The following is a 20,607-nucleotide window of genomic DNA, read 5'->3' on the forward strand; positions in this document are numbered from 1 at the left end:
AATTCTAACATTAGCTGTGGGACGAAAGAATGGTAAACTCTATTTATTTGAATTAACTTAGAGGCCTTAATTCAGAACCAGCTCCCAATTTTCAGACCCCTTTAGTCTCTGACAAAGTTGCTAACATTATTAGAGTTGAGCAATTCCTCTGAATTACATTAAGGTTAGTTTCAAGAAAAGTCCCATGACGTATTTACCTTGTAAGGAAAAACTGTTCTTTGTTGTATCATTACTTGGGAATGGTAGGGGATCTTCCCCTATTCCCTGCTTTGTTTGGGATAAGATCAGACGTGAATTTCAGCTACTGAATTACAACTTCCTTAAATGAATAAATAACAAAGGAAGTTGGTCCAATAAAAGATATTACCTCACCCACCTTGTGTCTGAATAAAAAATGAAACTCTAATGCTGACGGCCAAATGTGGCACAGGACGAGGAGTGTCTACTCTGAGCATCCAGGGGATTGTCCAGGGCAATGTTGTTGGTAGCCATGTGATCTAAAATGGACAGACAGAACATATGACACATGCCAGTGCTGACCATGGTTTGCTCCTGGGAATGATGCACTTTTGGATCTGGGGTAGCATGTACTTATGATCCTTTGCCTTTTGAATAACAGGAAGCCAAGTCATACAACTGTGTGGCAGAAGGGAAGGAGTATCATTAGCACAAAAGTCAGTTTGCACCCAGTGCCTCTACTTATTGTATTGTGCTGCTGTTTGGTGTATCCCAAGGGACTCAATAACTCTGACTTTTTTCCCAGTACATCAGAAATAACAGATGCGGCTGAAATTAAATTCTTTGCTAGCTCTCAGCCTTGGGCTCATCAGGGAGGCAGCACGGGCTGCATTCTTACTCTAGTTCAGCTGCTGACTTGATGTGTGGTGTGAGACAAGTCTTGAACCTCTTAGTATCCGTTCCACTAGCTATAAAGTGGGGATAATAATCCATCTCTCATTGGGATGTCATGATGATTAATTAGCTAACATTTATAAAACACAGTATAAGTAACATAGGGTCAAAAGCTTACCTTCAAAGTGTTGGCAGGTTACAATTCAAATACAATGGTGTGTTCCTAATACCAGTGGGGGGATTTCATGAATCTACACAGAATTGTAAGAACCAAATTATTCAAACTTGGTCTCACTATAGATCTTAATAACCTTCCTCCTTGGTCAATGTACACCACAGAGCTGCCTGTCTTCTGTTTTATAGATCAAGTCAGCATAAACTCTTGTTATAGAGGTATGGTTAGATGTTGAGGTACTTGGATCCCTAGTCAGAGGTCAGACCCTGGAAAGGTCAGACTTGCCAACCCAAGGAGGCAAAATAGACAGAACAAAGTAGGTGTGGTTTTTTTCAGATTAGTAATCTCTTATACATATATTCTGGACTATTTTAGGGCCTTGTATACTTGTGAGGGAGTGAAGTTGTAGAGCCTTGTGCAGAAGTGTTATTTTCCAGCTAGTTAAATGCTCTCTCCCTACTGCAGTCTCTTTTCATTCAATGGGATGTCAGGTTCATAACAGTTCAAAGGGCAGTTTGAGGAAATAAAGATCCAAGATATTCAACGATTTTCTCAGTACTTTCCCTAGTTGAGCTAATGTACAATGTTGATGTATCAGTCACTCAATGTAGATAAAAGATCAAGAAATACTTAAAGTTGCAGCTGAAATGTGTTCTTGTAAACTCCATCTGAATGTTGTTAGGGGACAAATCCAAATCTTGGTATACCAGCATTCCAATTTCAGGAGACGCTTCTGAATTCTGAATCAGCAAAATTCACCTTAAATAAATTAATCTATATTATAACCCACCACAAAACAACCTGAATGCACTAATAGGGACATACATAGGACATGGTAATAAGATACCCCTGAATGTTCTTCTAGGAGGTATGAGGTGGGAGTAAGAGTTACGCTTGCTGTAAGAGAGGACAGAAATGGAACAGTACAAGTTTCAGATCAAGGTTGCCTAGATAAGAAATGACTAGCTGTCTTAGTTCTGTAAACATGTAAGCTCAGAAACTGTCTTCAGACATTTGAAGAAGAAAACTTACAAATATGAAATCCTAAAGATCCAACTAAAAAGGCAAAAGTATGTAAATCTGCTGTAACTTTCAATGTTTTAACAGGCAACAGTTCCTCAAAAGACAGCTGAAGATCTGGAACCAACTTTTAAGTGAAAAAAGAACCACCTGCTGAAGTGTTTGCATTCTGCTCCCAAGGCAGTAATACCTAGCCATGCTTAGCTCCACAAGCTAATGCTTAATAAAACCATCTGTCCTCTCACATTCCAGTCCATGCAGCTGTGGTGTTGGAGTCTCTCGCTGATATTTTCAATTTTTTTCTATTACCTATATAAAGTGAAATCTGAGTCCTCATTAATCTAATGTTCCCAATATCCCACATGTGCCATAGTTTGTGGTAGGTCTACTTATGTATAAAGTCCATGCTCACAGGTCTCTTATGATAGGGTTCCTCATCAGCACTGGATTGCTAATGTACATTTGGCAAATTTGAAGAAATTATATAAGGGGAAACAGGAACTCTGCCTGTAAACAATGACTTGACAAAAATTGGAGGAGTGATGATGAGGATAGATGACTGATACAGAGCAATCTGGACCACTTGGTAACTGTGCAAGCAAACAATATCTGCTTTAATATGATTAAAGGTAAATGTATATATTTAGGAATAAAGAATGTAGGCCATACTTACAGAATGGGGGGGAATGCTACCCTGAGAAGCAGTGACTCTGAAAATGGTGTGTGGGCTGTGGTGGATAATCAGCTGAAAATGAATTCAATGCTGTGGCCAAAAGAGCTAATGCAACCCTGAGATGTATAAATAGGGGACTCTTGAGTAGGAGTTGAGAGGTTATTTTACCTCTGTATTGGGCCCTAGCGTGACACTGCAGGAATACTATATTCAGTTCTGGTGTCATTAATTCAAGAAGGATCTTGATAAATTTGGAGAGGGATTAGAGAAGAGCCACAAGAATGATTTCAAGGGTTAGAAAACCTGCCTTATCGCGATAGACGCAAAGAGCTCATTCTATTTAGCTTAACAAAGAGAAGGTTAAGGTGCGACTTAATTACAATCTATAGGTCCCTACAAGGGGAACAAATATTTAATAATGGGCTTTCTGGTCTATCAGAGAAAGGTATTATAACATGTGCCAATGGAAATTGAAGCTAGAAAAAATTCAGATTGAAAAATAAAGTATAAATTTTAACAGCATAATTAACCATTGGAACAATTTATGAAGGGTCATGGCGGATACTCCATTACCGGCAATTTTTAAATCAGGATTGGATGTTTTTCTAAAAGATATGCTGTAGAAATGATTTTGGGTTAGTTCTGTGTTGTACAGGAGCTCAGACTAGATGATCATAGTGGTCCCCTTCTGGTCTTGGAATCTCTCCCATTCTTTCCAATAACACTTTTTAAATGAGGAATTTACACCTGTAACCCCTGACACCTAGTGACTCAGCTTAGTCCTCCTGCCATTTCTATTACAGCTGGAGTTATTCATTCTATTCCTTCTTTTTGCAGCTGCCCAGTCACACACTGTCCCAGTTGATGGCCATCGGACCTGCCTTTATTCACCGACCAAATGTCAGCCTGAAAAGCTAGGACACCAAAAATCCAGGGACAAGAAGGAAGGTTGTAAGCAGCAGTGAATCCTAAAGCCTTCACCTACAGCCTACTTCTTCTAGCAACAACAAAATATATTTCTTCCCCATAACTGTGAGTTGAATGATGACTCCTTCTTTCTGGCTTAATTACCAATGGCTAGATTTACATAATGCAATTCCTTCCCTGTTCAAGGTTTGCGTTATTACTTTGGTGGAGTTTTTACTGAACTCAGGTGGATGCACAGTGAGGTTGCTATTCCTCTGTGTTAATGAATGGACAGTTTATCAACATAGTTGCTGTATATTAAAATTCAGTTTTAGATGAAAGTTGAACTCTGAGAGAAGTAAAAGGGGACTGGATAAATTCATGGTGGCTAAGTCCATAAATGGCTATTAGCCAGGATGGGTAAGAATGGTGTCCCTAGCCTCTGTTCGTCAGAGGATGGAGATGGATGGCAGGAGAGAGATCACTCGATCGTTGCCCGTTAGGTTCACTCCCTCTGGGGCACCTGGCATTGGCCACTGTCGGTAGACAGATACTGGGCTAGATGGACCTTTGGTCTGACCCGGTACGGCCTTTCTTATGTTCTTATGTTCTTAATTTGTCATGTTGTTAATACAATCAGGGATGAACCCAAAAGTCTGCATGCCACGTTTTTCCAGGAACTTTAGGGAGCAAATAGTTTCAAACAATTAGATGTGCCATCATGAATTATTGAGTCAAACTGTGATGATACTATTGCAGTTGAAATTCAACTGTACAGGATATTACTTGTTTACCTGCCGATGGGATTAGATCTGAATTCCTTATTTCATCTTGTTAGAATTAAGACTTCAGCACAGCGGCAGTGAGACTAGACGTGCAAACTAATTGCTTTTCCTCAATACCGCTTGGACAAACTTATCTCATTTTTTTCAGAAGAGGAGAAAATAATGGCTTGAAAATATTTTCCAGGAAGTATTGAAGAAACTAAACTTGAAAAGATGAGAACAATAGCTTCACCTGTCTCTTGAAGACTGTCATGTAAGTTGAGGAGACTGCATGTGATACTGCAAACTTCTCTGACATGCTGCAAGGGAATGGAGCTTTTCAGCTATGTCTACTGTATACATGATGATAAATGGGGGTTGTTCAAAAGCATGATTATTTCACAATAATGTGCTTCTTTGGGATCTAGAGTGGGAACAGGCCATTCATTGTGAGCATAGTAAAGGCAGGTATTACTGGAATATGTTCTAGGAAGTACATGAGCCCATGGCTAAGACTTTAATATTTTATAAAGACACTTCACAGATCACTATTGATAATTCAAATACTGTAAAAGTTTTGAGATATGTTAAATAGATTTGCTACAGACATTATTCACTTGAGATTACCTTATTTCCTATAGAGTTGTTTTTGATATGGAGCATATTGAAATGCAAAGCACATTGTTTATAGACTCATAGACTTTAAGGTCAGAAGGGACCATTATGATCATCTAATCTGACCACCTGCACAACTCAGGCCACAGAATCTCACCCACCCACTCCTGTAACAAACCCCTAACCTATGTCTGAGTTATTGAAGTCCTCAAATCGTCATTTAAAGACCTCAAGGTGCAGAGAATCCTCCAGCAAGTGACCCGTGCCCCATGCTGCAGAGGAAGGCAAAAAACCTCCAGGGCCTCTGCCAATCTGCCCTGGAGGAAAATTCCTTCCTGACCCCAAATATGGTGATCAGTTAAACCCTGAGCATGTGGGCAAGACTCACCAGCCAGCACCCAGGAAAGAATTATCTGTAGTAACTCAAATCCCACCCCATCTAACATCCCATCACAGACCACTGGACATGTTTACCTGCTAATAAAGGCCAATTGCCAAAATTAGGCTATCCCATCATACCTTCCCCTCCATAAACTTATCAAGCTCAGTCTTGAAGCCAGATATGTCTTTTGCCCCCACGACTCCCCTTGGGACGCTGTTCCAGAACTTCACTCCTCTAATGGTTAGAAACCTTCATCTAATTTCAAGTCTAAACTTCCTAGTGCCCAGTTTATATCCATTTGTTCTTGTGTCCACATTGGTACTAAGCTTAAATAATTCCTCTCCCTCCCTGATATTTATTCCTCTGATCAGGGCTGGCTCTGGCTTTTTTGCCGCCCCAAGCAAAAAAACACCTGCGGGTCGGCCGGGCTGGAGCAGCGACGGGGAAAAACAAACAAACCAACCTGCGGGGGGCATGAAGGGGGGAAAAAAAACAAAACCAAAACCTGCAGGGCAGACGGAGCGCGGGTGCAGGGGGACTCCTGGCCCTGCAGGCATGCCCCGGGCAGCAGGAGGGAGAGAGAGAAGGGGGGTGGCCAGGGCTTCCTTCAGCAGGGCGCTCACCATGCCGCCTGCCGGGAGGGCTCTGCACTGCTCCGGTCGGCGGGGAGGGAAGGACAGGGGCTGCTCTGCCGAGTTTGCTGCAGGGCGCTCCCCTGCTCCCCGCCCCGCCCCCTACAGGGCGGCTGGAGCAGCGAACAAAAAAAAAAAAAACCTGTGGGGGCGGTAGAAGCGGTGAAGCAAAACACACAAACAAACAAAAAGGATTGGGCGGAAGCCGCCCCTTGGAATCTGCCACCCCAAGCATGAGCTTTCTCGGCTGGTGCCTGGAGCTGGCCCTGCCTCTGATATATTTGTAGAGAGCAATCATATCCCCCCTCAGCCTTCTTTTGGTTAGGCTAAACAAGCCAAGCTCTCTGAGTCTCCTTTCATAAGACAGGTTTTCCATTCCTCGGATCATCCTAGTAGCCCTTCTCTGTACCTGTTCCAGTTTGAAGTCATCCTTCTTAAACATGGGAGACCAGAACTGCACACACTATTCCAGATTAGGTCTCACCAGTGCCTTATATAACGGTACTAACACCTCCTTATCTTTACTGGAAATACCTTGCCTGATGCATTCCAAGACCACATTAGCTTTTTTAATGGCCATATCACATTGGCGGCTCATAGTCATCCTGTGATCAACCGATACTCTGAGGTCCTTCTCCTCCTCTGTTACTTCCAACTGATGCGTCCCCAATTTATAATCAAAATTCTTGTTATTAATCCCTAAATGCATGACCTTTCACTTTTCACTATTAAATTTAATCCTATTACTATTGCTCCAGTTTACAAGGTCATCCAGATCTTCCTGTATGATATCCCGGTCCTTCTCTGTGTTAGCAATACCTCCCAGCTTTGTGTCATCCGCAAACTTTATTAGCACATTCCCACTTTTTGTGCCAAGGTCAGTAATAAAAAGATTCAATAAAATTGGTCCCAAAACCAATCCCTGAGGAACTCCACTAGTAACCTCCTTCCAGCCTGACAGTTCACCTTTCAGTATGACCCGTTGTAGTGTCCCCTTTAACCTGTTCCTTATCCACCTTTCAATTTTCATATTGATCCCCATCTTTTCCAATTTAACTAATTCCCCATGTGGAACTGTATCAAATGCCTTACTGAAATCGAGGTAAATTAGATCCACTCTGTTTTCTTTGTCTAAAAAAATCTGTTACCTTCTCAAAGAAGGAGATCAGGTTGGTTTGGCACAATCTACCTTTTGTAAAACCATGTTGTATTTTGTCCCAATTACCATTGACCTCAATGTCCTTAACTACTTTCTCCTTCAAAATTTTTTCCAAGACTTTGCATACTACAGATGTCAAACTAACAGGCCTATAGTTACTCAGATCACTTTTTTCCTCTTTCTTAAAAATAGGAACTATGTTAGCAATTCTCCAGTCGTACGGTACAACCCCTGAGTTTACTGAGTCATTAAAAATTCTTGCTAATGGGCTTGCAATTTCATGTGCCAGTTCCTTTAATATTCTTGGATGAAGAGATTATCTGGGCCCTCCGATTTTGTCCCATTAAGCTGTTCGAGTTTGGCTTCTACCTCAGATGTGGTAATATCTACTTCCATATCCTCATTCCCACTTGTCATCCTACCATTATCCCTAAACTCTTCATTAGCATCATTAAAAACTGAGGCAAAGTACAGTGAAACCCCGCTATAACGCGATGTTTGGGGTCCAAAAAACTTCCAGTGCGCTAAATGTGGGGTCGCGGTATAGCTGGGTTTCAAACCAGTCAGTTTGTCAGTGGTCCCCAACGTGGTGCATTGATGTGCACCGCCTAGTGCTCCTAGTGCCCAGCACGGGAGAAGAGCTGCGGCCCCCCCACCTGCCGGGGACAGAGAACTCCGAGGCTGCGGGCGCCGGTGCTCTCTGTCCCCGGCAGGCGCGGGGCTGCAGCTTCTCTCCCCTGCCTTGGTGTTGGGCACCACTGGTACAGTACTGTATTATGCCTTAAAGGGGAGCCAACCTATGATCGCGTTATATGCGATTTTGCGTTATAGCGGGGCGCGTTATTGCGAAGTTTGACTGTATTTGTTTAGATATTGGGCCATGCCTAGATTATCTTTAACCTCCACTCCATCCTCAGTGTTTAGCAGTCCCACTTCTTCTTTCTTTGTTTTCTTATTTATATGGCTATAGAACCTTTTACTATTGGTTTTAATTCCCTTTGCAAGGTCCAACTCTACATGGCTTTTGGCCGTTCTCACTTTATCCCTACATGTTCTGACCTCAATAAGGTAGCTTTCCTTGCTAATCCTTCCCATCTTCCACTCCTTGTAGGCTTTCTGCTTTTTCTTAATCACCTCTCTGAGATGCTTGCTCATCCAGCTTGGTCTACAACTCCTGCCTATGATTTTTTCCCCCTTTCTTGGGATGCAGACTTCTGATAGTTTCTGCAACTTTGCCTTGAAGTAATTCCAGGCCTCCTCTGCCTTTAGAGCCACAAAATTGGTGCTAATGTTTTTAGTTTTACACTTTCATGTGTGTTAATTTTCTGCTTCTTGCACCTTTCATAAAGGACAGTAACACAGGCTGCTGTTCAGCAGTTCTGTTGGCAAATAAGAACTGTGACCCTTGTAGGAAATGCCCTGGTAGTGTTCTGAACCTTCCTTTGCATTTGTACCATGTGTTAATTTCAGTGTGTATTTCAAGCTGTTTTTATAAACCTACCTGTAGGTGTATGCCTTGTGCCCTTCACATTCCAAGTTAAATAAAACAGCAGTTTTTTAAATAGAAGTTAGCCAAAAGAGGCTCACAGCTGAACTCCTTGGCCACTTGTTTCTTTTACTGGCTCTGGCTTTCATTCTTTTCCATAGCACCAGAATTGACTGACTAAATGCCCCACATACTAGCCTTTAATTTACTGGAAGGATACTTATGTAACAAAGTAAGCATAAGTAATTTCTATGAATGTTTATTCTTAGAAATACTTTCTACTATAATCTGCCCCCTAAGCTGTCATAGCCCTGTTCGGTCAGTTTACTAGCTGAGGATGTGCCCCATGGACTTTATATTTCAGTTCAATGGAATTTTATATGGAGCTTAAATGCTCATCATAACATACAAGACACAAATTAGGTGTGAGAAGTAAATGTCATTAATGCCAAATAAATCATACGTGGAAATGAGCTCTGAGCCCAAAAGCTTCTCTCTCTCACCAACAGAAGTTAGTCCAATAAAAGATATTACCCCACCCACCTTGTCTCCAAAAATCAATCCATCAAACAGATTGGACAAAGTACTGTAGTGTGTGCGCAGGGAAAGAAAGGAAAAGGGAATAAGAATGTCAAGTTCCTGAAGATATGCAGATTCTGTTGGAGAGTGAAACTCCAACTGATGCAAGTGTTTCCAGGGAAAATACCACTGCTGAGGTTCTAGATTAGAAACTGATCACAGAGTAATCTGTGACATTCTGAACTTCTTACAAGAGCCAAACGTTCATTTATAAATAGGGTGGTAGGTTTTTTCACTCCTTGGTTATTACATCTTAAAACCTGCAACTATTACTTCATGTAAGGGTCACATTTTCCTGTTTGAAAACACATTAATTGAGGAGAAAAAAAATGTAGGAAAAGTTATTTATTTTTAAAAAAATCTTATTTAAATAAATGTAAATATGTAACTTTACAGGCAGGGCTTCAGTTCCAGACCCTTCTTTTCTTACATTTTGCTTTGTAATCAATTATATACAAATTTAATCAAAACCACCGAGCTACATAAGGCTTCTGTTGCATGGAGGGAGTGACTGGGCTCTCATTCATCTGCCAGAAGAAATGTACCTTGCCTAGTTTAAAAAACACACCCACCAAAACCAGTCTTTACATGACATGTTGACTTTCATTATATTTTTGAATAACACAATGAAAAAATATAATATACATCTATGGTTCTGTAAAAAGGTACAACTATCACTGCCAATGCCATGACTAAAACATACACATTCCCATTCTTATTCAAATTAAAAGCAATAGTGACTGATCAAGACAAATATCAGAGGGGTAGCTGTGTTAGTCTGGATCTGTAAAAACGGCAAAGAGTCCTGTGGCACCTTATAGACTAACAGACATATTGGAGCATGAGCTTTCGTGGGTGAATACCCACTTCGTCGGATGCATCCAACGAAGTGGGTATTCACCCACGAAAGCTCATACTCCAATACGTCTGATCAAGACATATTTTCATGTCAGAAAGTGTATTTCCAACCTCATAGTTCTACCTATGAAATTAGCAACATAGTAAGTTATATTTTACATGTACTGTACCTGCAATGCATGTACCGTATTTAACATATCCAAAAATCAGAGGATAATATTCGAATATCAAAAGGATGATATAGTCCAGTTGCGCTAATCACATGGTCTCAGATCAAATTAACTTGTCACAGTGTATCCAAGGGGTGGGGCAAACTTTTAGGCCCAAGGGCCACATCTGGGTATGGAAATTGTATGGCGGACCATGAATGCTCATGAAATTAAGGGTTGGGGTGTGGGAGGGGATGAGGGCTCTGGCTGGGGGTGCAGGGTCTGTGGTGGATCCAGCAATGAGGAGTTCAGTGTGTGGGAAGGGCTCTGGGCTGGTGTAGGGGATTGGGGTGCTGGGAGGGCTCTGGGGTGAGGCTGGGGATGAGGGTTTCGGGTGCAGGAGGGTGCTCCGGGCTTAGATCAAGGGGTTTAGAGGGCAGGAGGGGGGATCAGGGCTGGGGCAGGGGGTTGGGGTATGGGAGGAGGGTCAGGGGTACAGGCTCCAGACAGTGCTTACCTCAAGCAGCTCCCAGAAGCAGCAGCATGTCCCCCCCCTCTGGATTCTACACGGACGTGCAGACAGGCAGCTCTGCATGCTGCCCCATCCACAGGTGCCACCCCTGAAGCTCCCATTGGCTGGGAACCACAGCCAATGGGAGTTGCAGGGGTGGTACTCAGAGTGGGGGGCAACATATGGAGCTCCTTGGCTTCCCCTATGTGTAGCAAGGGAAAGGGGGACATGCCCCACTCCACGCAGCTCCTGGAAGCAGTGGCAAGCCCCTGGCCCCGCTCTCCAACTGGAGCGCTCGAGTGGAGCAAGTCCTGGACCCTGCTCCCCGGCGGGAGCTTTCGAGGGTTGGATTAAAATGTCTGAAGGGCTGGATGCAGCCCCTGGGCTGTAGTTTGCCCACCCCAGTGTGGCCACTCCACCTACAAAGCCAATCAATGTAACAGCTATTTGGAAAGCACAGAAAAGGTGTTCTGAGGCATCTGACAACCTGACTTACCATATTCCTTTTAACTTCTAACTAAACTGGATTAGGAAAGCATTCTGTAGGGCAGGATATAGAAGTTCATTCTGGGAGTTGAAATAGTATGGGTCTAGGTTTTTATACCACACCCATCAGTGTGATAGCTGAGCACGAATTAGGAGGGGCTATAGTTCCAGACATAAAAAGAGCTTGTACGCTGGCTGCCTGCACTGTACCTAGCTGTAGTCCGTGTTTAGTCTGTAACTCAGGAACATTATTCTCACTCCCACACTTTAATAAGTAAGCTATAGCATAGGCATCTTCTACTAGTGGTAACAGAAGACCTGTTTGGCTTGTGGTTCCTGTATTATTGATGCTTTTTAGTCTCTAGGGCAAATCATAATATATTAGAAATATTAGTCCCAGCATATGAAAAAAATTTAGCAAGTTTGCTTTCATTTTAAAGATGCTGCCCAGAGAGTTTAGTTAGAATTTGAGATGTTGACAAGGGCTAATTTTTAAAAAGTTTATTAAAAAAAAAAAGACCAACTCTTCTGTCTGTAGGACAGTGATGTAGTGAGAAAGACCTGCTTCTTCCACCACTGACTGCATTGTTCAGTCCATAAGTTTTAAAATTCACTTAACCTACTTCTACTCCCACCTCCTCCCCACCCAATTATGTAACCAGGCTCCGGTCCTGTGCTCTGAAAGGAAAGGAAATCACAATTGGCTTTCTTAGAAAGTCCAGTTTCTAATGCACCAAGGAATCCCTGAATAGTTTGGATTTGCTACAGTCATCACAGTCTCCTTGTTCTTCCTCTGGAAAGCGGCAGCTGCAGGCATCTTCCTCCTGAGTCGATTGCTCAGGCGTTACCTTCACTAAACAGAAAGAGATGATTAACTTGAATTGCATTTTTTATCATTCGTATGTCATTTTCCCTCAGCAATGACTGCATGGTGTTAACAAGTTATTCAGAATTGTTCAGGTTATTTGACCTGAAATTGCCTTTTTCTCCAAAGATATTTCCTGGTAAGTTAGTCTATTGTGCTTTGCTTTCTCCAATGCACAAGAGGTTCTCTTTGAGGTGAGGAGAGCTGTCAGCATGGAATCTCCAGACTTCAGAGAACAATATTGCTTTCCTCTGTAGATTGAAATACCACTATGGCACCAAATAGGTATCATATATGGATTAGAATAAATCCATGTATCAGCTGCAAGGTTGATTTTACTCAACAGGGCTTTGGAGTGGAGCCCAGAGCTGGAGCGCAGAGCAGCTGTGAAGCAGTGAAACTGCAGGTTTTTGCCTGGAGCTGGAGCGGAGCCAGAGCACAGCTCCAAAGCCCTGCTCGTAAACCAGTTTCTTTAATGAAATTTCTACTAATGGAGATAACCAGCAGAGATTTAGAATAATAGAATATCAGGATTGGACGGGACCTCAGGAGGTCATCTAGTCCAACCCCCTGCTCAAAGCAGGATTAATTCCCAACTAAATCATCCCAGCCAGGGCTTTGTCAAGCCTGACCTTAAAAACCTCTTAGGAAGGAGATTCCACGACCTCCCTAGGGAACCCATTCCAGTGCTTCACCACCCTCCTAGTGAAAAAGTTTTTACCCAATATCCAACCTAAACCTCCCCCACTGCAACTTGAGACCATGACTCCTTGTTCTGTCATCTGCTACCACTGAGAACAGTCTAGATCCATCCCTTTTGGAACCCCCTTTCAGGTAGTTGAAAGCAGCTATCAAATCCCCCCTCATTCTTCTCTTCTGCAGACTAAACAATCCCAGTTCCCTCAGCCTCTCCTCATAAGTCATGTGTTCCATCCCTCTAATCATTTTTGTTGCCCTCCACTGGACTCTTTCCAATTTTTCCACATCCTTCTTGTAGTATGGGGCCCAAAACTGGTCACAGTACTCCAGATGAGGCCTCACCAATGTCAAATAGAGGGGAATGATCATGTCCCTCCATCTGCTGGCAATGCCTCTACTTACATAGCTCAAAATGCTATTAGCCTTCTTGGCAACACAAGGGCACACTGTCGACTCATATCCAGTTTCTCGTCCACTGTAACCCCTGGGTCCTTTTCTGCAGAACTGCTTCCTAGCCATTCGGTCCCTAGTCTGTAGCAGTGCATGGGATTCTTTCGTCCTAAGTGCAGGATTCTGCACTTGTCCTTGTTGAACCTCATCACATTTCTTTTGGTCCAATCCTCTAATTTGTCTAGGTCCTTCTGTATCCTATCCCTACCCTCCAGCGTATCTACCACTCCTCTCAGTTTAGTCTCATCTGCAAACTTGCTGAGAGTGCAGTCCACGCCATCCTCCAGATCATTAATTAAGATATTGAACAAAACCGGCCCCAGGACCAACCTTTGGGGCACTCCGCTTGATACCAGCTGCCAACTAGACATGGAGACTATCCGTTGAGCCTGACGATCTAGCCAGCTTTCTAGCCACCATCCAGCCCATACTTCTCTAACTTGCCAGCAAGTTATATATATATACACACACAGTCAACTGCTGTTTGACTACAACAGAACATGTACATGGTTAATTCTACTTTTCTTACCCATCCCATGAACATCTCATGGTTGAAATATCTGATTTTATTTTCAGCTGATAGTTCAAAGTGTGTGCGTGTGTGTGTGTATATATGTATAAACACAGAGTTTATTGCCAACATGATAACATAGTGTACACAGGTTCTGTACTCCAAAGACCTTACAATTTGAATGGACAAACAATATAAACAAAGGAATAGGTAGCAGAACACAGGGAGACTGTGGAATCAAGAGGAAGCAGAAGAGTGCCACCCTTCAATTTGTTTAAATTTTATGTTTTGGATTTTCAGCTAACATGTTAAATCCTCTCTCTACAGGTAGGGTTTATAGTCTTTTTGGAGGAAATCCATTTTCAGGAAGGACATGAAGGGGAGGACTGAAGCTTGCCTGACCAAGTCAAGGAGGGAGTTCCAGCTGCAGGAAGCTTCACAGGAAAGGGTGTGGACAAAAGGATGGGTTTCCTTCCATGTCACTTGTGAGACACATTAAAAGATTAGCCAAGACACTCCAAAATACCTCCAAGGTGCATAAATACATAGAACCATGAGATACTAATTAAACCCATGGAGGGAGTAGTCTTAGCATGTTGTGACTGGCATTCTGTTGGGAGTTCAAAACCCAGATTGAGGTGGCATGTAACACTGTGTTCTTAGCTCATGCCTGTCTAAGTAAACATGTCCTTCCCCATACAGAAGCAGAGATACTGAGGAAGATAGGTTTCTCTACATTGTGCAGGTGATGTCCCACTCGTACACCTGAGTGTCATTTCCTGGGAGCTTCCTGTGGTTTCATTTGTTGTCAGTCTTAGGCAGGTAGGAAACCGTCAAATATTGTATCTTTACAAAATTGTGTCGCCTCTAGAGCTGGGTCACATTTTTTGGCCAAATAGTTTAGTTTCCAAAAAATGCTGTTTCAATGAACCTGCAACTATTCATGAATTTCCCAGCTAAAACTAATTAGGTCAAAAACTTTTTCAGCGCCAGCTTCAGAAACCCATGTGTATCTGTATGTCGTCCTCCTAACCTTTTGCCCAGTGGTTAGGGCACTTGACACACCACTTTGAATCATGCAGAGAGAAGATTCAAGTTTTCATAGCCTACCTCCCAAGTGAGTGCCTTAATCACCAGGCTATAAAGTTATTTGCATTTTCTCTTTGACCCAATGAATATTTAAGTAGTTAATATGAAGTGGAACAACTTCAACAGGAGAGACTGAGAGCAACCCACACAGAATAGCCTATAGCCTGGTGCTTCAGATGCTCATTTGCGAGGGAAGAGATGTGAGTCTGAGTCCCTGCTCCACAGTGTGGATTCAAATATGGTTCTCCTCCATCCCAGGCAAGTGCACTAAAATCACTGGGATAAAGGTTAAAAGGGGACAGACATGGATGGAGACGCACATTTTTTCTGACTCAAAAGAAACAGATGATCCAAAATAGACTCTTCCAATTTGCATTCAAAGTCTGAATATTTTCTGAACCTTATCAATTTTTTGTTCCAATTTTTAATTTGCTGGCTGACTCCAAAAAAATAAATTACTCACCGAGCTCCAGTCACTACCAAATTCCAAAGGGCCACGGGAGACCTCCTTTGTAACATTTCTAAAGCTAATTTCCTCCCAATAACCTGATTTTTTTTAATAATAATAAAAATCTAAAACCTGATTTTCTTTTCACAGTATAATGACTGACTTTCAAAGAACACATTTAAGTTCAACTGTGCTGCTGGCTTTCAAGGAAACTCTGAAACCTGGATTCTTGCCTTCTTGCCCACCACTAGGAAAAGGAAGTTTGTAGGTAGCATGTCTTACTTTTCTTGAACATAGCAGGTAGTTTCTTTTTGTCGCAGATGCTGAAGCACACATACAAAGGCAGCAGAAACATTATGCATACCACCACGGCCACAGTAACAGCGATCCCGACGGTGACCACCTGAAGATCCTTCCCTAAGAAGCAAAAACATTCCTTAAAAATGATTGCAGAGCAAAGCTCCCCTGCAATGGAAGCAGCTGGATTATTTGTCCCTAAACAACAAGAGCTACTTTTGTTTTTGCTTTTACTGCTCAGAGTTGCTGCTGCTGTGAGACTGGAGACAAATAAAAGGACCCTTAAGTTCAGTTATAAGCATGAGAGCTATAGTTTATTTAATTCTAAGGCAAGCTATAAATATTTCACTATAGCGAGGAATTATGTAATAACTCACCTTGTTTATGGATAGGGACTATGATGGAAATGGGGGATGGAGTCATAGTTTCTGAAGCTTGTTTGCAAACCACATCACTCCTATTAGTCCCATTCACCAGGACCTTATCTGGAAGGCATCTTAAGTATGTTAAAAAAAAAAAGATGTATGAAAATGATTTAAACCCAGACTCAAAAGCTATATCACTTGTTTTTTTAAAAAGTACTTACTTTGTCCATTGTCTGCAGGGACCATTGGTCTGATTGTTAAATGTCCCACTGGGACAAGTCTGGCAAGCTTTGAAAAAATACAAAGAGTTACCATTTATTTAAATTGAAGTTTAAAATGGTGCAAGACACATTATTGTATAGCTGAGCAAAAATAATTTAGCATTTATATATCAATGTTCATCATCAATGGCTTATATAAACACAAGTGTAAGGATTGGTAAAGGTCTTACATTAACTAAGGGAATATTTTAATAAGTGGCTTTCTCTGTAAACAAGTTGTTTGAGGCCCCTGAACTTGAGCTGACAGGACTAATTCTGTTAATATATTTCCAGATACTGAAGAGTCAACTATCCAACTATGAGCTGTGCCCCAAGGCCAGAATGTCTCTATTCTTGTTAGTCCAGAGTTCTGCAAGTATCTTTTCTTTGTCACTGGTATCCCAAAGGACCAAGGCCTCTGTTTAGGGTCCTACCAAATTCACAGCCATGAAAAATGCATCATGGACTGTGAAATCTGGTCTCCCACCATGAAATCTGGTCTTTTGTGTACTTTTACCCTATACTATACAGATTTCACAGGGGAGACCAGCCTTTCTCAAACTGGGGATCCTAACCGAAAACGAGTTACAGGGGGGTTGTGGTATTGCCACCTTCACTTCTGTGCTGTCTTCAGAGCTGGGCAGCTGGAGAGCAGCAGCTGTTGGCCAGGCACCCAGCTCCGAAGCCAGCAGCCGCCATTCTCCAGCAGCAGCACATAAGTAAGGGTAGCAGTACCCAACTCCACCCCTACCTACAATAACCTTGCGACCCCATCACCTCAACTCCATTTTCAGTCAGGACCCCTACAGTTACAGCACCCTGAAATTTCAGATTTAAATAGCTGAAATCACGAAATTTTTAAAATCCTATGACCATGAAATTGACCAACTTGGACTGAATTTGGTAGGGCCCTACCTATGTTAATGGAGTTTTATTGAGCTAATGAACCAGCAAATAATACAATAAGGCCCCAATTCTGCAAACAGTCACTTGGACTTTTCTACTATTATTGGCACCTAAGAGTTTTACATAGAGTAACAGGACAAAGGCCGCCATACCTTCTTCAAGAGGTTCCCGACCTACGCCACAGTTTTCTACACATTTAGAACAGTCTTTTCCAATACAGCGATGCCCATCCTTACATGCACATTCTGCATCCATTGTTGGAGAACACTCCCTTTTATATTTGAATTTTCCTGTAGAGCAAAAACAGATATCCCATATTGACACTCATACTGCTAAGAATCTGGGACAGAAATGAGCTCATCCTAAAACATCATAACAGGGCTGTGATGAGCAGAGGAACCTCCTGCCTGATTTTCTTCAGAGGATTCAAGCTGAGAGTGCAGGCCAGAAAAGTAAAATGGATGCACCAAACTGATTTTCACTTTTTTAAAAAAGTTAACTTAAGAACAGCCGTACCAGGTCAGACCAAAGGTCCATCTAGCCCAGTATCTGTCTACCGACAGTGGCCAATGCCAGGTGCCCCAGAGGGAGTGAACCTAACAGGCAATGATCAAGTGATCTCTCTCCTGCCATCCATCTCCATCCTCTACCAAACAGAGGCTAGGCACACCATTCCTTACCCATCCTGGCTAATAGCCATTTATGGACTTAACCACCATGAATTTATCCAGTCCCCTTTTAAACGTTGTTATAGTCCTAGCCTTCACAACCTCCTCAGGTAAGGAGTTCCACAAGTTCACTGTGCCCTACGTGAAGAAGAACTTCCTTTTATTTGTTTTAACCTTGCTGCCTATTAATTTCATTTGGTGACCCCTAGTTCTTGTATTATGGGAATAAGTAAATAACTTTTCCTTATCCACTTTCTCAACATCACTCATGATTTTATATACCTCTATCATATCCCCCCTTAGTCTCCTCTTTTCCAAGCTGAAGAGTCCTAGCCTCTTTAATCTTTCCTCATATGGGACCCTCTCCAAACCCCTAATCATTTTAGTTGCCCTTTTCTGAACCTTTTCTAGTGCCAGTATATCCTTTTTTCCTTTTTAGCAATACAAGGGTATCCAAACTGAGCCCAGCTGAGGGCCTTATTATAAAAGCTCTTATGACAGCTAGGGACCACATTTTTGCTTACATACTTAATAGTCACAAAAATACAGCCATGCACTTCTGACTCACACAAAACACGGAAGCTGGGGTATATTAACATATCTACCTTTCCACAATTTTATTTTCAAGTGAAACTTTGCATGGGGGGAGGGGGGAACAGCATACAGAGATATGTGGTTTAAAAGGCCCATGGATCTAGAGATGATTAATCATGTACCAACAGTGCGCTTAGCTTAGCTCCCAAGGCTGAACAATTCCATTTACAGTTCAACGCCTATGTGTACTTCACAATGCTATGCTCACTCACCTACTAGATCAGGGATGGGCAAACTACGGCCTATGGGTCACATCCGGCCTGCCAGTCATTTTAATCCGGCCCTCAAGCTCCTGCTGGGGAGCGGAGTCTGGCGCTTGCCCTGCTCCGGGGGGGGGAGCAGGGTCAGGGGACACTCCACATGGCTCCCGGAAGCAGCGACATGTGTAGGGGCACCCAGGGGGCTCTGCTCCACACACTGCCCCCACCCCAAGCACCACCCCGCAGCTCCCATTGGCCAGGAACTGTGGCCAATGGGAGTTGCAGGGGCAGCACCTGCAAATGGGACACCATGCAGCAGAGCCTCCTGGCTGCACCTCTGTGTAGGAGGCGGAGAAGGGACATGCCGCTGCTTCATGGAGCTGCTTGAGGTAAGCGCCCCGGGCCGTCCTTACCCATACGTAAAGTATGCAGTTGCATAGGGCACCAGGAAACTTGGGGCACCAAATTTCCTGGTGCCCTGCACAGCTGCATACTGCTCCAGCCCCTGCCCCCCTCTTCCCACTCCTGCTCTGCCCCAGCCCAGCCCCCACTCCACCCCTTCCCTGCTCCACCCCTTAGGACTGCAGCAGGGCCAAGCTTGCACTCATCATTGGGGTGAAGTGCAGGGACCCAGACCCAGCTGCATCACCAGTGAGTGCTAGGGGGTGGTCCCCCCCCTCCCCGAGGCCTGGCTCCCCACCCCCATGGCTGTGTAAGTCTGCTGAATAGCTAGGGATGGCCCTGTAAGCACCAGCTGGAGCCTGCACCTCCTGAACCACCCCCCATCCCCAGCCCTGATCCCCCACCTGCTCTCTGCACCCCTCAGGCCCAGCCCGGAGCATCCTCCTGCACCCAAAACCCCTCAGCCCCAGCCCCACCCCAGATCCTGCACCCCAAGCTGGAGCCCTCACCTTCCCCGGGCCTCTGCCCCATCCCGGATCCCCCCTCCTGCCCTCCAAACCCCTCGGTCCCAGCGCAGAGCCCCCTCCCGCACCCTGAACGCCTCGTTTCTGGCCCCACCCTGGAGCACCTCAGCCCCAGCCCCGTGAGCATTCATTGCCCGCCATACAATGTCCATACCCCGATGTGGCCTGAGGGCCAAAGAGTCCCGCCCCCCAGCAGACCCGTCGGGCAGCCGGGGCTATAGACAGGGGCGGGGCAGCACTGACCTTCGCACCGGCGGCACCTGGTGCAGCTCTCCCGGGCACTGGCCGTGGCGGAGAAAGTGCCCCTGGGGCAGGCGAGACAAACTTCGTCCGGGCTCTTCCCACAGTCCGCGCAGCCGAGGAACTTGCCTGCGAAGGAGCCAGAGAGATGGTCTAGCTCCAGCCGCGAGAAGCGGGGCGCCGCCGCCCGCCCCTCCCGTCCCCGGCCCGCCCGGGGCACTTACCGGGCGCGCAGAGCTGGGGGAGCGCGGGCGTCAGGGCGGCCGGAGCCAGGCTCAGCAGCAGCAGCAGCGCCGCCGTCACCAGCGGAGAGTGGCCGCGTCCCATGGGCTCCGCGGCGAGAGGCTGCTCCGGAGCGGGGCGGGGCGGGGCGTCTCCCTGCGTCTGGAAGGCAACACACCGGCGTGAGCCAGGCCGCACCCCGGCCCGGCCCCAGGCAACCCGCTGGGAGAGCCCGGAATGGCCCCGGGGGGAGCCAGCTGCCCTCCGAGCCGGGCCGGGCCTTACCTGCGAAACGGCCGCGCCTCCTTCCCGGCCGAGCGCCTCGCGGACTCTGCCTGCGCCGGGCTCGGAGCGGCCCTTGTCTGACCGCCCCCGGCGCGCTGAGTCACCGGGCGGGGGCGGCTCGCGGGAAACCCCCACGCGCCCCTGGAGCGCGAGGCCGGGGTCGCACCCCGCCCACGCGTGAAGCCTCGCGCTCCCGGGTCTAGTGAGGGTCTTGCGGGGCACCCGTCTGCGCCCCGCCGACCCGCGGATCTCAGAGCTCCGCTGCCTTCCTGGCACTGCGGCCCAGGCAGAAGTCTGACCTCCCCGGGGGATTTTCAGATGAGCCCGCCTCAGCA

General features: G+C 44.9%; 2 protein-coding genes across 3 annotated transcripts in view; one reads left to right on the forward strand and one right to left on the reverse strand.

The window, feature by feature from the left end:
* Window positions 1–14,228, forward strand: part of PER3 (period circadian regulator 3) — a 64,392-nt gene extending 50,164 nt beyond the window's left edge. Inside the window, 4 exon segments of the mRNA XM_039509574.1 lie at window positions 2,476–2,676; window positions 3,558–3,752; window positions 4,560–4,664; window positions 14,100–14,228. The gene's annotated coding sequence lies outside the window, so the exon portion shown is untranslated.
* On the reverse strand, window positions 10,754–20,519 carry TNFRSF9 (TNF receptor superfamily member 9). Of its 2 annotated transcripts, none has more exons than XM_039508746.1 (8): window positions 20,273–20,457; window positions 19,990–20,149; window positions 19,769–19,894; window positions 17,290–17,427; window positions 16,193–16,259; window positions 15,984–16,102; window positions 15,592–15,726; window positions 10,754–12,100 (listed from the first exon to the last, which is right to left on the reverse strand). In XM_039508746.1, exons 2-8 carry the CDS (start codon window positions 20,090–20,092, stop codon window positions 11,973–11,975), a joined length of 816 nt encoding a protein of 271 aa, XP_039364680.1. In that variant the 5' UTR covers window positions 20,093–20,149; window positions 20,273–20,457; the 3' UTR covers window positions 10,754–11,972. The 2 variants fall into 2 exon arrangements, with proteins under 2 accessions (XP_039364680.1, XP_039364679.1); XM_039508745.1 differs by lacking the exon at window positions 10,754–12,100 and adding an exon at window positions 14,046–14,254 and having other exon boundaries at window positions 20,273–20,519.
* Between the last annotated feature and the right edge of the window lie 88 nt (window positions 20,520–20,607).

This window comes from Mauremys reevesii, linkage group 21 (assembly GCF_016161935.1).
Source record: "Mauremys reevesii isolate NIE-2019 linkage group 21, ASM1616193v1, whole genome shotgun sequence".
In the NCBI taxonomy this organism is placed as follows: Eukaryota; Metazoa; Chordata; order Testudines; family Geoemydidae; genus Mauremys; species Mauremys reevesii.